Raw genomic sequence first — 16,856 nt, forward strand, 5'->3', positions numbered from 1 at the left:
CAACAATACTTCAGCGAGAATAAAAGTTACGCCTTCTTTTTTTGCGTGAACATTTGGGCGGTGTTATGCAAATCTTCCCACATAGTGAGGTAGAAATGTGTGGGCGTGTTAGAACGAGCCGTTTTAGGTAGGCGTGGTTGACTCTTAACTTTTATAAAGAATATCTCTTTGAATTTGAGACTTTAGTCTTTGCAACTTTACAGATCTTCTTTATGCGCCAAGAGCTTGTAACACTCCAAAGAGAAAGGAAAAATTGAAATCGCATCATATGACCCCTTTAAAGCTGAAAGACATGGGATGTGTCCGAAATCACCCCCTATACCCTTACATAGTGCACTATTTGAGTGATGTCCAAAACCTAGTGGACGATATCAAATCCACTAATTCGGTCCCATAATGCACTGCAATAACTCTAGTGTCACCTGTGGTGCACTGCAATAGTGTACCACCAATGTACTCTTCCATACTGGTGTAAGTTCATTTTTACTAAATTATTTAGTTGATAATTAAAGGTTATGCAAGCTAGTTGTCAACTGATTATTATTATAAAGCAGCAAAAGATGCAGACCTTCCAGCACACTTAGTGTCTAATTTCGCTCACTTGTTTTCATTAACTCTTTAAAGTGAGCTATATTAGTGGAGTAATGTAGGGAATAGTCAATGAGTGTAGTGGGGCAATTTCTGACAAACCAATGTCCTACATCTTATTTTGGTTTCATGGGATTGTTGATCTTGGATTGTTAACGGCCTGCTAAATAACTACTTAGGCCATAGATTTGATTGTTAATCATCATTTGCAATCAAAGTTTGACAGTTTTCTCTAACTTCAGAGTTACATTATCTCTCACTTCTCCACATTATCAGAGCCACAGTTTGCCAAAGATCATGAGCTTTTCTCAAGTATTAACTCTACCCGTGTGGAGCTCAACCTCATTGGCTGGAACAACGGCGGCTGTCCGATCGAGTCCTTCACACTGGAATATCGACCGGTGGACACAACGAAATGGACCATGGTGAAGCGAGATTCTCTCACCAAGAACCACATTGTCTACGACCTACAGGAGGCCACCTGGTACGAGCTCCAGATGAGAGTGGGCAACAGTGCAGGAACAGCAGAGAAGAGGGTTCTGTTCGCCACTATAAACGTGGATGGCAGTGAGTACTAGATCTTATAATACCACACAGGGTCAAAATCATTGTCGTCTCAGTTCAGTCTTTGGAAGCAGTTGCTTAAATGGATTGACCAGCAAGACTTCCAGCTAACATCAGATCTTGTCGTCTAACCAGCACTTTTTTAGTGCTGTCAAACGATTAATCGCGATTAATCGCATCCAAAATAAAAGTATTTGTTTACATAATATATGTGTGTGTACTGTGTATATTTATTATGTTTTAATGTATGTATATAAATGTACATGTATATAAATACTAACACATGCATGTATATATTTAAGAGCAATGAGTTTATATATTAAATATATTTATATATAATATAAATTATATAAATATATACATGTAAATACATGTCAATATTTTTAAAATATACCTGTATACTGTACATGTGTGTATGTATATGTACATAATAAATATACACAGTACACACACATATATTATGTAAACAAAATATTTTATTTTGGATGCGATTAATCGCGATTAATCATTTGACAGCACTACACTTTTTGCTGGAGAACAGCATGGGCGATGTTGATCTACCAGTCAGACCAGCACTAAATCAACACTAACCACCATAAACCAGTAGAAATTAACTAAAAATCGAATTGATCATAACTTGGTTATGACCAGACTTTTAAAAATCAAAACCATCCCACAGCTTCTCGATCTTCTATCTCCAGGCACGATTGCTCCATTGCCAAAGACTGTGGACCCCAGCCAGGAGAATAGGCAGGGCAATGAGGGACTTAAAATGATGGTAACAATCATCTGCATTCTGGTGGCAATTTCCATGGTCTTCGTTGTTCTTCTGGTATTGAGGAGGAGAAGAAGAGAGCAGAGGCTCAAGAGATTACGAGGTGTGTGGACACATGCCATATCTAGTGAACAGAACATCATACCTACTTGATGATACTCTGATTCATTTCTTAATACACTCTTAATATCAAACAGTATTCTGCAATTCATTACTTTTTAATTTCTCTTAATTCAACAGATGCAAAGAGCCTGGCAGAGATGCTAATGAGGTAAATAACAATTGTAATAGTATTGGCCTATAAATCAGTGCATTTTGTCATAAAGCAGTGCATGTAATTGTTTTATGTTGTTTGGATGTGTATCTCCAGTAAAAATGCACGTACACCAGACACTGTGAACAAGCAGCAGCAGACTCTGAGGATGCACATCGATATCCCACGTGCTCAGCTACTCATCGAGGAGAGAGACACTATGGAGACAATCGGTAAGAGACCATTGTGTAACATTAGTAGTTTACCTTTCCCTAAAGGCCCTGAGATATCCTTCAAGTGAAATTGAAGACCGAACTGGTGTGACCATTTCGCCAGAAAATCAGTCCAAAACAAAGTTTGTTTGCAGTTAATTTGGGAGTTTGAAACTGGAAAGGTTGGTGTGTTAAAACTTTCTCTCAAAACTTGTCTTGTACTGTTTGTGCTAACATGAATGATACCACCTCAAATCATGTGGCTTGTTAAGCAGAGGTGTGCTATTACTTTTCTTTAGCAATGCAAAAAAAAGCCAATAACACCCACCACTCATAAACAGTATATTGCTTGATGGTGATCTTCTCTACTTTAATTAACCTGTTTGCCTCTGTCTTTCAGATGACCGCTCCACAGTGCTGTTGACGGACAATGACTTTGGAGAAACATCTAAACAGAAGTCCTCAACCGTCACCCATACAGTGCATTACCAGTCTCTATCTCAGGCCACTGGACCACTAGTAGACGTGTCTGACGCTAGACCTGGTACAAGTAAGAACTGAACTAGTCTGCTTGGTTATGTTGATGTCATAACTTCTCATAAAGCTGCCTATTTGTTTAGATGACTTAATAGAAACAAGGTTGCTTATACACTGTGTTTGACATCAACAAACTGTCCAGGAGTAGTCTATAGAAGATGCAGTACATCTCAATTTACTATCAGATGTAAATAGTCTACTAGATCAGAATTTGTGAATCTCAAACCATAATGTGTTTAAAGAATGCCATAGAATATTAATTATGTTTAATTTTTCTGCTTCTTTTTTTTTATATTAAGTCTCAAATGATGCTCTATACTCCTACCCAAAGCACAATAAGTGGACACATACCATACCTTGTAACCATGTTATTATTTTACTTTAGCCCAGTGGCCGATCATTTGGAGCATTCCTAGAAAGTAAAAGATTTTTGCATCCATATTTGACCTCAAAACATATAACTTCACATGCATCTGTAAGGTGCGGATTAACCCTCTGGTGCTCTTCAGTCACTTTTGACCGAAAAATCTTCTGTTTTGAATTTTTAAAAATCACAGCTTCATCGGAATGGTACGAAACTTGGTGACGTTTATGGCATTTGGAATGTGAACACACAAAAAAATTAAGGGCATGATTTGAGTGGTGGTCGTAAAAAAAAAAAAAAGTCACACTTGTGGTCTTCGGTCAAAAATGACCGACCATAGGAAATTAATGGGAAATCGACAAATCTGACACAATGCAGAAAAAATGTACACAGCAATGACAGGGTGAAACTCTAAAACATCAACAGTGCAAAAACCAACACATCCACTCACACACACATGCGTACACACACACTTATACACACACACACACCTATGAACTGGTGTGACTGTAACACAACAAATATGTAAAATAAAAGCAATATTTTTAAAAATCACAGCTTCATCGGAATGGTACGAAACTTGGTGACGTTTATGGCATTTGGAATGTGAACACACAAAAAAATTAAGGGCATGATTTGAGTGGTGGTCGTAAAAAAAAAAAATAGTCACACTTGTGGTCTTCGGTCAAAAATGACCGACCATAGGAAATTAATGGGAAATCGACAAATCTGACACAATGCAGAAAAAATGTACACAGCAATGACAGGGTGAAACTCTAAAACATCAACAGTGCAAAAACCAACACATCCACTCACACACACATGCGTACACACACACTTATACACACACACACACCTATGAACTGGTGTGACTGTAACACAACAAATATGTAAAATAAAAGCAATAATTCAACTTCAATGCAGTAAAAAAAAAAGTGGACAGCAAGGAAGGGGTTACATTCTAAAACATCAAGAGTGCAAAACAGACACACTCACTCAAACACACACTCACTTACACACACTCACAGACACACACACAAACATACTCAAATGAATTGGTATGGCTATAACCATATAGCCAAAACGAGTAAGAAAACTGAAATAAGAGGTCATATCGATCGGAACACAGTTCCAGCACGTAGCTCACTTCTAACGAGCTGGTTATCTGAATCGCAAGGACTGGAATTGGGAACTGCTGGGCTACATCATGTGGCATTCACCGGTGAGAAAACTTTAAAAGTACTACAATACCAGGAAGGAAGATCAGGTTGTTGATGTTTGTCTGCCATTCTCGCTCTGTCTGCACAGTGTGCGTGAACGCGCTGATGACGTATCCTGTCTGCGCGAACTGGGTGCGCAGAGGTATGCAGATACATATGTTGATAGGCAGGTAGGAAAGCCAATTAAAACGCTCGGATCGAGCGTTTTGATTGGACGAACATTTCTTAGTTCTACGCCTTCCACAGAATATATAAATACATATAAATACATTTAGACCACTTAACTTAATGATTGCTATTGGGATGTGAAGAGACTTTCAACCAGCATAACAAAAATGTTTCTGAAGACAATTACCTATTGCACCTTTAACATGAAATACTGCATTCATTGAAAAGTAATATAAAAATATATTTAAATTTTTTTATGATGATTTTCAATGGGCAGAAATTTATCATAATCATTGCATAAATATTAATTAGTGCCATGAAATTATCTCAAAATACAAAATAAATAATATTATTGAACAAAAATATATTACATTGATTTTACTGGGGCGAAAAAAGTAAAATTTCATGTGTCCGGTCACTTTTGACCGTGAAGATCACAAGTGTGACTCCCAAATGAGGAGCACCAGTGCAGATACCCCAATGAAATATTACTCCAGTAGACGTATAAGTACTTCTTTTATATTTTACTTGAGTAAAAATAAAACGGCACTTCTTTTTGAACATGCTTAAGTATTAAATATAAAAGTACTGAATGGTATATAGTATAATGTATAGTATAAAGCCCCAGTACTGTCTTACTAATTATAGGAAAGTACATTTTTTGTTTGTAATCAAGGATCTTTGTGCAGTAGTGATGTAGAACTGTAATGCAGTCAAGACATGGATTTAATCATCATCTTAGAATGTCTAAAGTTGAATTGGATACCTCAATGTATTAGATTAATGCATTGTCCTATGCACCTCTTGCCTGTCCGTTATCCTGAATAATCATCATAAACATGCTTTCATTTCACATCACGCCATTGAGTATGACCTGAAAGAATATTGAGGTTGCCTCTATCCAGTCCTATGATTTGAATAACATGTACAGCACATGAACGGTTTAATTGAGTTCACAGGAAGTGAATATCAGCTTTCTCTGCTCACTGACGGCTTCAGTGGAGCTGAACTGAAGAGGAGCATTTCTTGAGACTGGTCGTGATTACAATCATTGATGATTCAGGTGGATTCGCCAGCATTGACTTAAAGGAATAGTTCACCCAAAAATGCTAAATTCTGTCATTACTGACCCTCATGTCGTTCCAAACCCGTAAGACCTTCGTTCATCTTCGGATCTAAATCATTCATTCGTTCATTTATTCAACAATTCTTCTCCCCCGAGTTACGTCTTCCGCCATTTTAGAGAGTTTCACAACGCATACGCACGCTTTCCCCTAAGCATAAACAATGCTGATTACACAGATTACGTTCATGCGCACTTTCTCCCCCGAACGTAAACAACGCTGATTACGTCGATTACGCTCTTGGGTACTCTCCAAAATGGTGGAAGACGTAACTCGGGGGAGAAGAATTGTTAAATAAATTGTTATTTTTGTTTTCTTTGCGCTCAAAAAGTATTCTCGTAGCTTCGCAAAACTGAAGTTGAGCCACTGATGTCACATGGACTGTTTTACCGATGTCCTTACTACGTTTCTGGACCTGGGAACATTACAGTTGCGTTGTTGTCTATGGAGGGTCTGAGAGCTCTCCGATTTCATCAAAAATATCTTAATTTGTGTTCCGAAGATGAACGAAGGTCTTACAGGTTTGGAACGACATGAGGGTGAGTAATTAATGACAGAATTTTCATTTTGGGGTGAACCAACCCTTTAAATAAATTGTTTACCCAAAAATGAAAATTCTGTCATGTTCACCCTCATGTCATTCAAACCCATGACTTTTATGGAGTTCCAAAAGAATGACTTTTACAAAGTTCTTTTCTCTATTTTCAAGGTGTTTTATGGAGTATTATGGCTCTTTACAGTACATTGAAATATTATGTAAATACAGTGGGTTGTATGGTAATCAGTACCATAGATACAATTGAAGACAAAAGTTTACATACACCTTGCAGAATCTGCAAAATGTTAATTATTTTACCAAAATAAGAGGGATCATACAAAATGCATGTTACTGTTTTAGTACTGACCTGAATAAGTTATTTCACATAAAAGATGTTTACATATAGTCCACAAGAGAAAATAATAGTTGAGTTTATAAAAATGACCCCGTTCAAAAGTTTAGATTCTTAAAACTGTGTTGTTACCTGAATGATCCACAGCTGTATTGTTTAATGATAGTTGTTCACGAGTCCCTTGTTTGTCCTGAACCGTTAAACTGCCTGCTGTTCTTCAGAAAAATCCTTCAGGTCCCACAAATTCTTTGATTTTCCAGCATTTTTGTGTATTTGAACCCTTTCCAACAATGACTGTATGATTTTGAGATCCATCTTTTCACACTGAGGACAACTGAGGGACTCATATGCAACTATTACAGAAGGTTCAAACGCTCAAACAGTCCCTCAGTTGTCCTCAGTGCGATCCGCAGTGTTGTCCTCCATGTGAATCATTGTGAATCATTCAGGTATTAAGAATCAAGTGTATGTAAACTTTTGAACGGGGTCATTTTTATAAATTCAACTATTATTTTCTCTTGTGGACTATATATGTTAAATGTCTTTTTCAGGTCAGTACTAAATAAACAATAACATGCATTTTGTATGATCCCTCTTATTTTGGTAAAATAATTAACATTTTGCAGATGTATGTAAACTTTTGACTTCAGCTGTATACCTGGCATATCAAAGTACCACGGTATCATCATCTGATACCATCACTACACCATAGTATAACCACAGTAGTTTTTCATAAAGGAGGGCAGAGATTTGGTTCACTTTGCGCTGATCACTTTGTGCCGTATTAACGTGTACTGTATGTCTCTGTTTCCTCAGACCCCACTGCCCGCCGCACGGCTAAAGCAGGTCCCGCCACACGCAGTCGATACGCCAGCCAGTGGACCCTGAACCGACCACACCCTCCCGTCTCCTCACACACCCTCACTACTGACTGGAGGCTTCCCACACCCCGCGCCACGGGCTCAGTGGACAAAGAGAGTGACAGTTACAGCGTCAGTCCCTCTCAGGACACAGGTAACAGCCAACTGTTTCAGTTAAAGAAATCATGCATGAAAAAAAAAATAGTAATAGTATGATGTTCTATGAAAACACACTGTAACTTTCAGACCTGGAAATACGTGGCTCTAAATACATTTCTGCAACTCCATTATCACGTCCCTTACTGCACGTTTCGAGGCAGTTTCAAATGTCCAGTGAGTGGCGCTAAAATGCAGGTTCAATATGTGACCCTGGCACGTTTTTTTTTTTACGTTGATATAGGTACGTATTGCTGTGTTTTTATTACATTGCTTCAGGTACGTATACGGTGGTTGATAATTCAAATATCCGGGGAGTGTCGCTAAAAGTTAATGCTCTATCGTGTTGGAAATATCACCTACACCAAACCCAACCCTAAACCTACCCAATACAACAAATGCAAAACTGGTATAAAAACAGATTTGTTGATGCAACCGTGCCATTTGAACTTCCTTATATGCAGGTTTGAACTGTTTTGTGGAACCGTAATTTCACGGGATTCGTACCCAAGCTCTTCACCTCTCAAGTCGAACTCCATACTGCGTGAGCTACCGAACAAACCTACTGAATATAAAAACCCATACATATGAAGCTGGATATGAGACCCTAACGTTCAAAAGTATCAGTTTTTAAATGTTGCAGCATGTTACAATTGTTTTGAATTCATAACATGAATTAACATTCCCTCAAGTAATTGTGCGAAATTTAGGCTTTATTAATTGAAACTGTTGACCAGCAAATCGTACTTTGTGTGAAAAGGAATAAGAGTTTTACTGCCTCTAGTGTTTATTTCAACTGGAAACTGCAGCAATTCATTCATATGTATTGCAGAAATGCATTTAGAAGCACATATTTCCAATGAGTCTATGTTGCAAATGAGCCCTCTCCAGTCCATAAAGAGCCTAGTTTTGTTTCAAAATCTGTGACATTGTAACGGCATACAGATTGCAATAACACATGACCATCCATATTTACATGTTAACGCCTATTTAAGTATTCAGGTCTGAACCATTTTTGTCCATCCATTGAAAACAAACCTCAGTTGTTCTCGCGGAAGCGCAGACATGCTTGTGTGAAAGCATGCTTGGCCGTCCATTTAACACATTTGATGTGCCCTATGTTTGTCCATTGATCAGTGTTTATAGTATGTGACTAAAAGCCTAAATTAAATATTAAAGCGATCATGTGTCTTCAGAGACTTTGGATTAAACTGCTTGATTATACAGTATGTTTTTTGTACTTTTGGATTTGTGAACGTTTTGGTTACGTGGGCTTTAAATGAGTGGACAAAAATGGTGAGAGAACATTAAAGGGGTCATATGATGCGATTTCAATTTTTCCTTTCTCTTTGGAGTGTTACAAGCTCTTAGTGCATAAAGAAGATCTGTAAAGTTGCAAAGACTAAAGTCTCAAATCCAAAGAGATATTCTTTATAAAAGTTCAGAGTCAGACACACCTACCTAAAATATCTTCATTTGTGTTTCAAAGATGAACAAATGTCTTATGTGTGAAAAAGTTTAGTGTTACAAATGAGTGACTGATGTTTATTTTTTATAAAAATTCCTGCACCAACTATATTTGGACCCAACAGAAAACTCTCAAATCTTTAATTAAACTGTGTTGCTCATTTGACAAGCAAAGAGATTATCAGAGAGCATTTTCATAGAAAAATAGATGGTGGTCATGAAAAACGAAATTAGATTTTTTTTTTTTTTGAACTGACATTATCAGTTGAATGTATTACCAGAAGTCAGAATTAATGAAAAAGACAGCATGACACTGCAGTAACATCCCATGTAACCCAAGTGGACCAAAAGCTTTGTGAAATATAATGCCATGTGCGTTCTCTCTCACAGACCGTGCTCGCAGCAGTATGGTGTCTACAGAAAGCGCCTCCTCCACGTACGAGGAGTTAGCCCGTGCTTACGAACATGCTAAGATGGAGGAACAGCTGCGACACGCTAAGTTCACGATCACAGAATGTTTCATCTCAGACACATCCTCCGAACAGATGACGGCCGGCACCAATGACTACACAGACAGCCTGACGTCCAGCACGCCGTCAGAGTCAGGCATCTGCAGATTCACCGCTTCCCCACCCAAACCACAAGACGCCAGCCGGGTCATGAACATGGCCGTGCCCAAAGCACACAGACCCGGTAAGACCTGGCGACAAATACGGGGACGCGTCAACTTGCCTAGTCTCCAGTTCAAACTAAATTCTCAAACTGACACTGCTGTATCAAAATGAAGCTCAGTAAGAACTCTCTACTGTGTAGGCATCTTTAGAACAGCAACACTGTGCATATTCAGTACACACATACACCAATCCTGTTTTTTAGTAAATTATGTGAAAAGATGATCACTATTGATCACCATTTTATCTATAAATGAATTACAATGGGAAGTAATTTCCACTCTTTGGATGGTGGAGTTTAATTAACATTGAATCTCTACATGTTTTTTTTGTTTAAATATCCCCTATGTGCAAAACACAGTTGAAGTACTTTTTCTTTGCTAATTTGACATATTTCAGAGGAAGACATGATTTTCAAAAAGAGAAAATATACACTCTAAAAAATGCTGGGTTAAAAAGGGACAAAGCCAGCTATTGGGTTGTTTTGACCCAGCGTTTGGGTTGTTTTGAACCCAACCGCTGGGGTTGTCCGTTTTTAACCCAGCGCTGGGTTATATTTAACCCAGCATTTTTTTAGAGTGTAGGGAGGAACTTTAGGAATTGAATCAGGAATCGATTGGATTGTTAAAAAGTGAGCGTTACATATCAGAATGGAGCCAGGTGGTTGAAGAGGAGGAATTATGGAAATGTGTGTTGTGTGAATATACATTTAGGCAGTGTAGTTTTCACATTAGAATTTACTTTGTGAAGTCTATTGCATGTAAAAGTTTATGTACACTTCTGGTCAAAAGTTTGGAATTATTAAGATGCTTTTCAAGGAAATCCAAAGCTCACCAAAGCTGCATTTATTTAATGAAAAATACAGTAAAATTGAAATATTGCAAAATATTATTACAATTTAAAATAAAGTTTTCTATTTAAATACATTTTAAAATGTAATTGTCAGCAGCCAGTCTTCAGTGCTGCATGATCCAGAAATCCTGCTAATATGCTGTTTTGGTGCTTAAGAAACATTTCTTCTTATTATCAATGTTCAAAAGTTTTTGCTGCTTAATTTATTTTTATTTTTATTTTTTTGGAAATTGTGATAAACTACCATTTGATGTAATTAAAAAATAAAACATAATTTTTAAGAATTTTTAGAAGTGTTACATTTTATTTAGCATGAATGCATTAAATTGAACAAAAGTGATAGTAAAGACATTTTCTATTTCAAATAAATGGTATATTTTTTAACTTTCTATTCATCATAGAATGTAGATTTTTTTTTTGCATGGTTTCCACAAAAATATGCAACAAAAAATGCACCAAATCAGCATATTAGAATTATTCCTGAAGAAAATGAAAGACTTGATTCAGCTTTGTCATCACAGGAATACATTTATATATAAAATATATTCAAATAGAAAACAGCTATTTTAAATTTTAAAAATATTTTGCAATGCAAAGTTTTGCTGTATTTTTCATCAAATAAATGAGCCTTGGTGAGTTACTCTCTAAATTTTAGTTTTAGAGTCTAAAACATTAGTGGCCAGATTTACTAACAGCTTGCACCAGCGCAAACCGTATTTTGGCGTTAAAATAGTTCTGTCAGGATTTACTAAAGACGTGCAGTGAAGAATTAGCGCTGAAAAGGCGTGGACACAGTTATGTTTGTGCCTGACATTATTGAATATGCATTTGGAGTTTCCCTTTCAGATGCAAAATTTATGGGAGGAGATATTAAAATGAATCACGCAGCGCGATTTACTAACGTTTACGCTCATCAAATTACTGGTATTTGCGCCATTATTAACGGCCAACAAAAAGCACGTCTTAAAGCAGGTGTTAATTTGCGCTGCTCTTGGTAGATTGCGCTGGTCATTATGGAAATGATCTGGCTGTGTCTGTGTTAATGTGCGCATTGTCAGTAAACCACACGCAGAATTTTCCCCTCCCATCTGAGCTTTTATGGAATTGCGCTCTAATGCTAAATTGCCCTGTTGAGTAAATCTGGCCCTAAAAATCTTTATTGTGTTGGCGCTGATAGTCTCCTGGGCAGTGCACCAATGCGCTTTGGACGTCCCTAGTTAGAGTACTGGCTTGCGAACCTTTCCTGATCCCTTCCCAATCTCTCTCTCACACTTTGCTTCCTGTCTGTCCTATCATAATAAAAAGGCAAAAAAAATAAAATTCCAAAATTTTGACCAGTAGTGTATGCGTGCGAGCTTTCTTACGTATTTTCCACACGTTCCTCGGTTTACCTGTTCACCAGTCAGCTATCACTCTTGCAGTGTGCTATCAATTCCTGTGTTGATGGGTACAGGCTTGAAGGTTGTTGTCCAAACACACTGCCATGTTCTTTTCGCATCAATGGGCTTTATGTGTCTGGGCCACCCAGGGCTGATTTTGGCCCCAGATGGTTCTTGAGTTACTGGTTAGAGTTTAGTGTTACTGTCTCATTGTGAATGTATCTAAGCGTTATGCCCCCAGACAGGAAGCCTTTGGTTAGTGAGAGCACCTGGGCAAATAGGGCCGATCTGCATCCTGTGCTGGGGAGGTATCATCTGTCTTTACAAAACAGCAGTTTACTATCACAATGGAGCTGTTGAATGTGATATGAACTTCAAGCACTGGCCTTATTGGAAAAGAGTTTATATAATACTGTATTCCACTAATTTAATCACCCAGATACTTAGAGAAACATGAAAACAAACAAATCCATTGAGAGCGAAAGTGAGGTTACATTAATTCTTGTCTGATCAAGCAATGGCTTCACGATCACAGAACTTTTTTATAGTATGTGTGAGGTATATCTGACATCTTTATCTTTGATTTAAATCCAGCTAGTTGTTTGGACAACTAGATGATTAGTCTATTACAACAATTTGTATGTATGCACAACCCAAGTATAGGCAGTGTGGCATCTCACTAGGTTTTGGAACAGAGCTCATGAACAATCAGTTGAATTAAGCAGTCACGGCAGTTGATTTTTAAAGAGATACATTCATAATTATTTTTAGAAAAGGAAACTTCAGTCTATGTTTAATAAAGTGGCTGACCATTTATCACTGGGTTTAATAAAGCCTATTAAACAAATTTAAATTATTAAATTTAACTCAGTTTTTAAAAAAAATCCAAACATTGAATAGAAAAGATTCATAATTACTAATTATTTATTTATACGGATTAAAAATCTAATTTTTGCTCAATTGTTTGTATGATGTTTTGTTGCCAATTGCAATGTAAACATTTTCTTCAATAGAGTAGACATTTTCAGTTATAGGTCCAAATTGTATATCGTATTATAAGTAAATTTGGAACTTTATATAGAAGGGTATAATGTAATGCACAATGGTAAGGAAATGGAAATAGGAAGATTTCCTAACAGGATAGGAATAAAAATTGGTGAATACTCGGTGAGAGTTTGAGATGTAGTTTAGTGATATGTAGTGAGATGTAGTTTAGTGATATGTAGTGAGATGTAGTTTAGTGATATGTAGTTTCTATCTTACTTTGTACTGCCCTAAAACAAATCTGCCCTATATCCTATCCTAAATCTATCCTACTCTACCCAATAGTAAATCTGTCTTGTCCTGTCCCTATGCTACCCTGAAGCTAACCTAAAATACCCTATCCTACCATAAAACAAATCTATCCATTTCTAAACATATTTTATCCTACCCTTTAACCTACTCTATTCTGTTCTGTCCTATCCTAAACCTGACCTGTTCTACCCTACCCTACCTTATCCTATCCTAAAACTCTCCTGTCCTGTCCTTTGCTGTTGATAGATCTTGAACCCAGAACATTCCTTTAAAGGATTAGTTCACTTCCAGAATAAAACATTTCCTGATAATTTACTCACCCCCATGTCATCCAAGATGTTCATGTCTTTCTTTCTTCAGTCGCAAAGAAATGAAGTTTTTTTTAAGGAAAACATTCCATGATTTTTCTCCATATAGTGGACTTCAATGGTGGCCAACGATTTGAAGGTTCAAATTGCAGTTTCAATGCAGCTTTAAACGACTCTACCTGATCCCAGCCGAGGAATAAGGGATTTTCTTAAATTTATATTTATATACTTTTTAACCACAAATGCTCGGCTTGCTGTAGCTCTGCGATGCGCATGTAGCTCACACATTGCGTAATCCTGTTGGAAAGGTCAGGCGCGGTTAGTTCTTCGTCTGTGTACTTCGGTTAAAAACGCCATCTCATTTTCTCCTCCAACTTTAAAATCGTCCGACATCGTTGTTTTACCTTTTTTGTAAAGGGCATTTGACATTTTTTTTACATGTTCACTTTGTAAACACTGGGTCGGTACTTCCGCCTACGTCACGCGTGACCTTTCCAACATCACCTAATAAAGACGCGCATCGCAGAGCTAATGCTAGCCGAGCATTTGTGGTTAAAAAGTGTATAAATATTAGGGATGCACGATATTATCGGACCAATATCGGAATCGGCCGATAATGGTTTTGAAATGGATATGAAAAATAATGCCGATATGTCTTACCTATAAGAGGAATACTTTAACTCACATGTGCTCAGGGTGTGCTAGCGATTAGATCACGTCAACAGTCCGATTAGATCACATCAGCAGTGTGGCTCATTCTTGAAGCAAAGTTTTGCCTGAATGGTGATTGGATTAACTGTTTTGGATGCTGCATTTAAACTGAGAATGCACGTACAGAATGACGCGTTTCAGAATTTTTACAACTCTTTTGCTTTAGACCAGGGGTGTCCAACTCAATTCCTGGAGGGCCGGAGCCCGGCAGAGTTTAGATTCAACCCTAATTAAACACACCTTAACCAACTAATCAAGTCATTCAGGCTTATTTGAAAACTACATGGTATATGTGTTGGAACAAAACTCTGCAGGGCTCCGGCCCTCCAGAAATTGAGTTTGACACCCCTGCTTTAGACCATTTACAAATGTTACATCATAAAATAAAATGTTAAGTTTACCACTGCATCTTTCTGAAAAAAAATGCAGTGATTTATATATAGTTTATTTATAGTTATTTTCAAATCTTCAATGTACTGTCATTATAAAATAACTTTATTATTGTTTATTTAATTCTAACACATAAGTTCCTGTTAAAAAATAATTATATATCAGTATCGGCATCGGCTATCGGCTATCGGCCAAAATTAGTTGAAAATTATCGGCATATCGGATATCGTCAAAAATCCAATATCGTGCATCCCTAATAAATAATAATCCCTAATAATTTTTTTTTTTATTCTTTTTTTTTTTTTTTAGAAAATTACCAATTGTTTCACTAGATAAGACCCTTATTCCTCGGCTGGGATCGTGTAGAGCCCTTTGAAGCTGCATTGAAACTGCAATTTGGACCTTCAAATCGCTGGCCACCATTGAAGTCCACTGTATGGAGAAAAATCCTGGAATGTTTTCCTCATAAACCTTAATTTCTTTGCGACTGAAGAAAGAAAGACATGAACATCTTGGATGACATGGGGGTGAGTAAATTCTCAGGAAATTTTAATTCTGGAAGCGAACCTCTCCTTTAAAGACTAGATTCTCCATCCATTTTTTCATCATTTATCTCAGTGTGGAAAGCAAATCTGATCTTTGAGCAGTGCTCACACTTACATGACCCTGTCTGTCTTGTAGCAGGTGAACTGGTCCATCTTCCCCCTTACCTACGCATGGACTTCCTTTTGAACCGGGGAGGTCGAGAGGCCACAGGACAGACTTGTATGGACCCGCAGAAGAGCCGAATGGCGAAGCGGCCAGCCTTGCTGGCCCCCACACCCTCCGAGACCCCCTCGTCAGCCCTCTCTTCCTCCGGCCCCCCCAGCAGAGAGGCAGTACAACAGTGGCAGCCGGGAACTGCCTCCACACTGCCACAGCGCGAGCCGGGCGACCTGGCCCAGGCCGCCAAACTCAGCAGCTCCCAGGAGTCGCTTCTAGACTCCAGAGGACACCTGAAACAAAGCAACAACCCCTACGCAAAGTCCTACACACTTGTATAACACAGGACTACAGCTGCGGACCACGTTGCACTGTCACGCACACACAAACACGTGAGGACCTGCTGCAAAGACGAGCGCTTTTCTGATTCAGAGATGAGTCCTGTACATACATTCTGAATTCCTAAAGAAGTGGATAGTTTTCTTTGCATCTGTCTAGCTATCTATCTATCTGTCTGTCTATCTATCTATCTATCTATCTATCTCACTCTCTCTCTCTCTGCTGTTTTTTTACACTTTCTTTCTTTGGCTCACCTTCTTCTCTTGCCCTCTTTTCTGACTAAGTTGGATTTTTTTTACGTAATCATTCATTTATTTTAAATACCACCGTTATGAAGATTGCCAAAATTATTTATTTAAATTGACAGAGGAACTACTTTTGAATTTATATCAAGGATAATTCTATAGTCATTATTATTATTATTATATAAAAATAGAGAAAAAGTATCAAAAAATGGTTTAAAAAAGCCGGGTGTGGTCAGCTCTGCAGGAAGATGTTTCTTTCCTCTATCCATGACTCTGTTGTTTTGATGAAACTATGAGGTGTGATCGGCCTTTTTTCGAAGCCGTTTGTCACAGCGGTGTATCTGACGATCGCAGAAGACGTGGAGGAAGGACAACGAGTCCACATTTTCCAGTCGTCTCAGAATGTTGTGCTTTCTAAGGACTGCATGGGGACCTGAAAATAAAAAATTAATTCCACGAGATTTTCGTCACACTAAGGGATTATATGTTATAATATATGTTATGACATTATATGTTATAATATATGTTATAATATACATATAAATATATATATAAATATAAATATAAATATATACATACACATGAAGAGATCACTTTTATTTGTGGATAATACAGGGAAAAAAGATTTGGTAAATAAAGTCCTTAGTCATGTTTGCACACATCTGGTTTGATTAGAAAATTAAAACTGTTGGGTTCTCTTGTCTTTTTTTCCACTCATGGAGTTTTTTTGTGACTGCGTAACGGTAGTTTCATCGGATGAGCTGCGGAGCATGTGTGACACAAAG

At 37.6% G+C, this 16,856-nt stretch overlaps 1 protein-coding gene across 1 annotated transcript in view; it reads left to right on the top strand.

The window, feature by feature from the left end:
• The window catches only part of LOC107726116 (Down syndrome cell adhesion molecule homolog), a 131,714-nt gene extending 115,203 nt beyond the window's left edge, over nt 1–16,511 (top strand). The window contains exons 25-32 of the mRNA XM_016535620.1: nt 865–1,155; nt 1,854–2,030; nt 2,168–2,198; nt 2,298–2,413; nt 2,793–2,942; nt 7,512–7,709; nt 9,569–9,871; nt 15,467–16,511. Of these exons, the coding sequence (XP_016391106.1) occupies nt 865–1,155; nt 1,854–2,030; nt 2,168–2,198; nt 2,298–2,413; nt 2,793–2,942; nt 7,512–7,709; nt 9,569–9,871; nt 15,467–15,828 (1,628 nt within the window). The 3' untranslated portion in view covers nt 15,829–16,511. The remainder of the gene's footprint in view (nt 1–864; nt 1,156–1,853; nt 2,031–2,167; nt 2,199–2,297; nt 2,414–2,792; nt 2,943–7,511; nt 7,710–9,568; nt 9,872–15,466) is intronic.
• The last annotated feature ends 345 nt before the right edge of the window (nt 16,512–16,856 follow it).

This window comes from Sinocyclocheilus rhinocerous, unplaced genomic scaffold (assembly GCF_001515625.1).
Source record: "Sinocyclocheilus rhinocerous isolate Xijiao unplaced genomic scaffold, SAMN03320098_v1.1 scaffold1899, whole genome shotgun sequence".
NCBI classification, from domain to species: Eukaryota; Metazoa; Chordata; class Actinopteri; order Cypriniformes; family Cyprinidae; genus Sinocyclocheilus; species Sinocyclocheilus rhinocerous.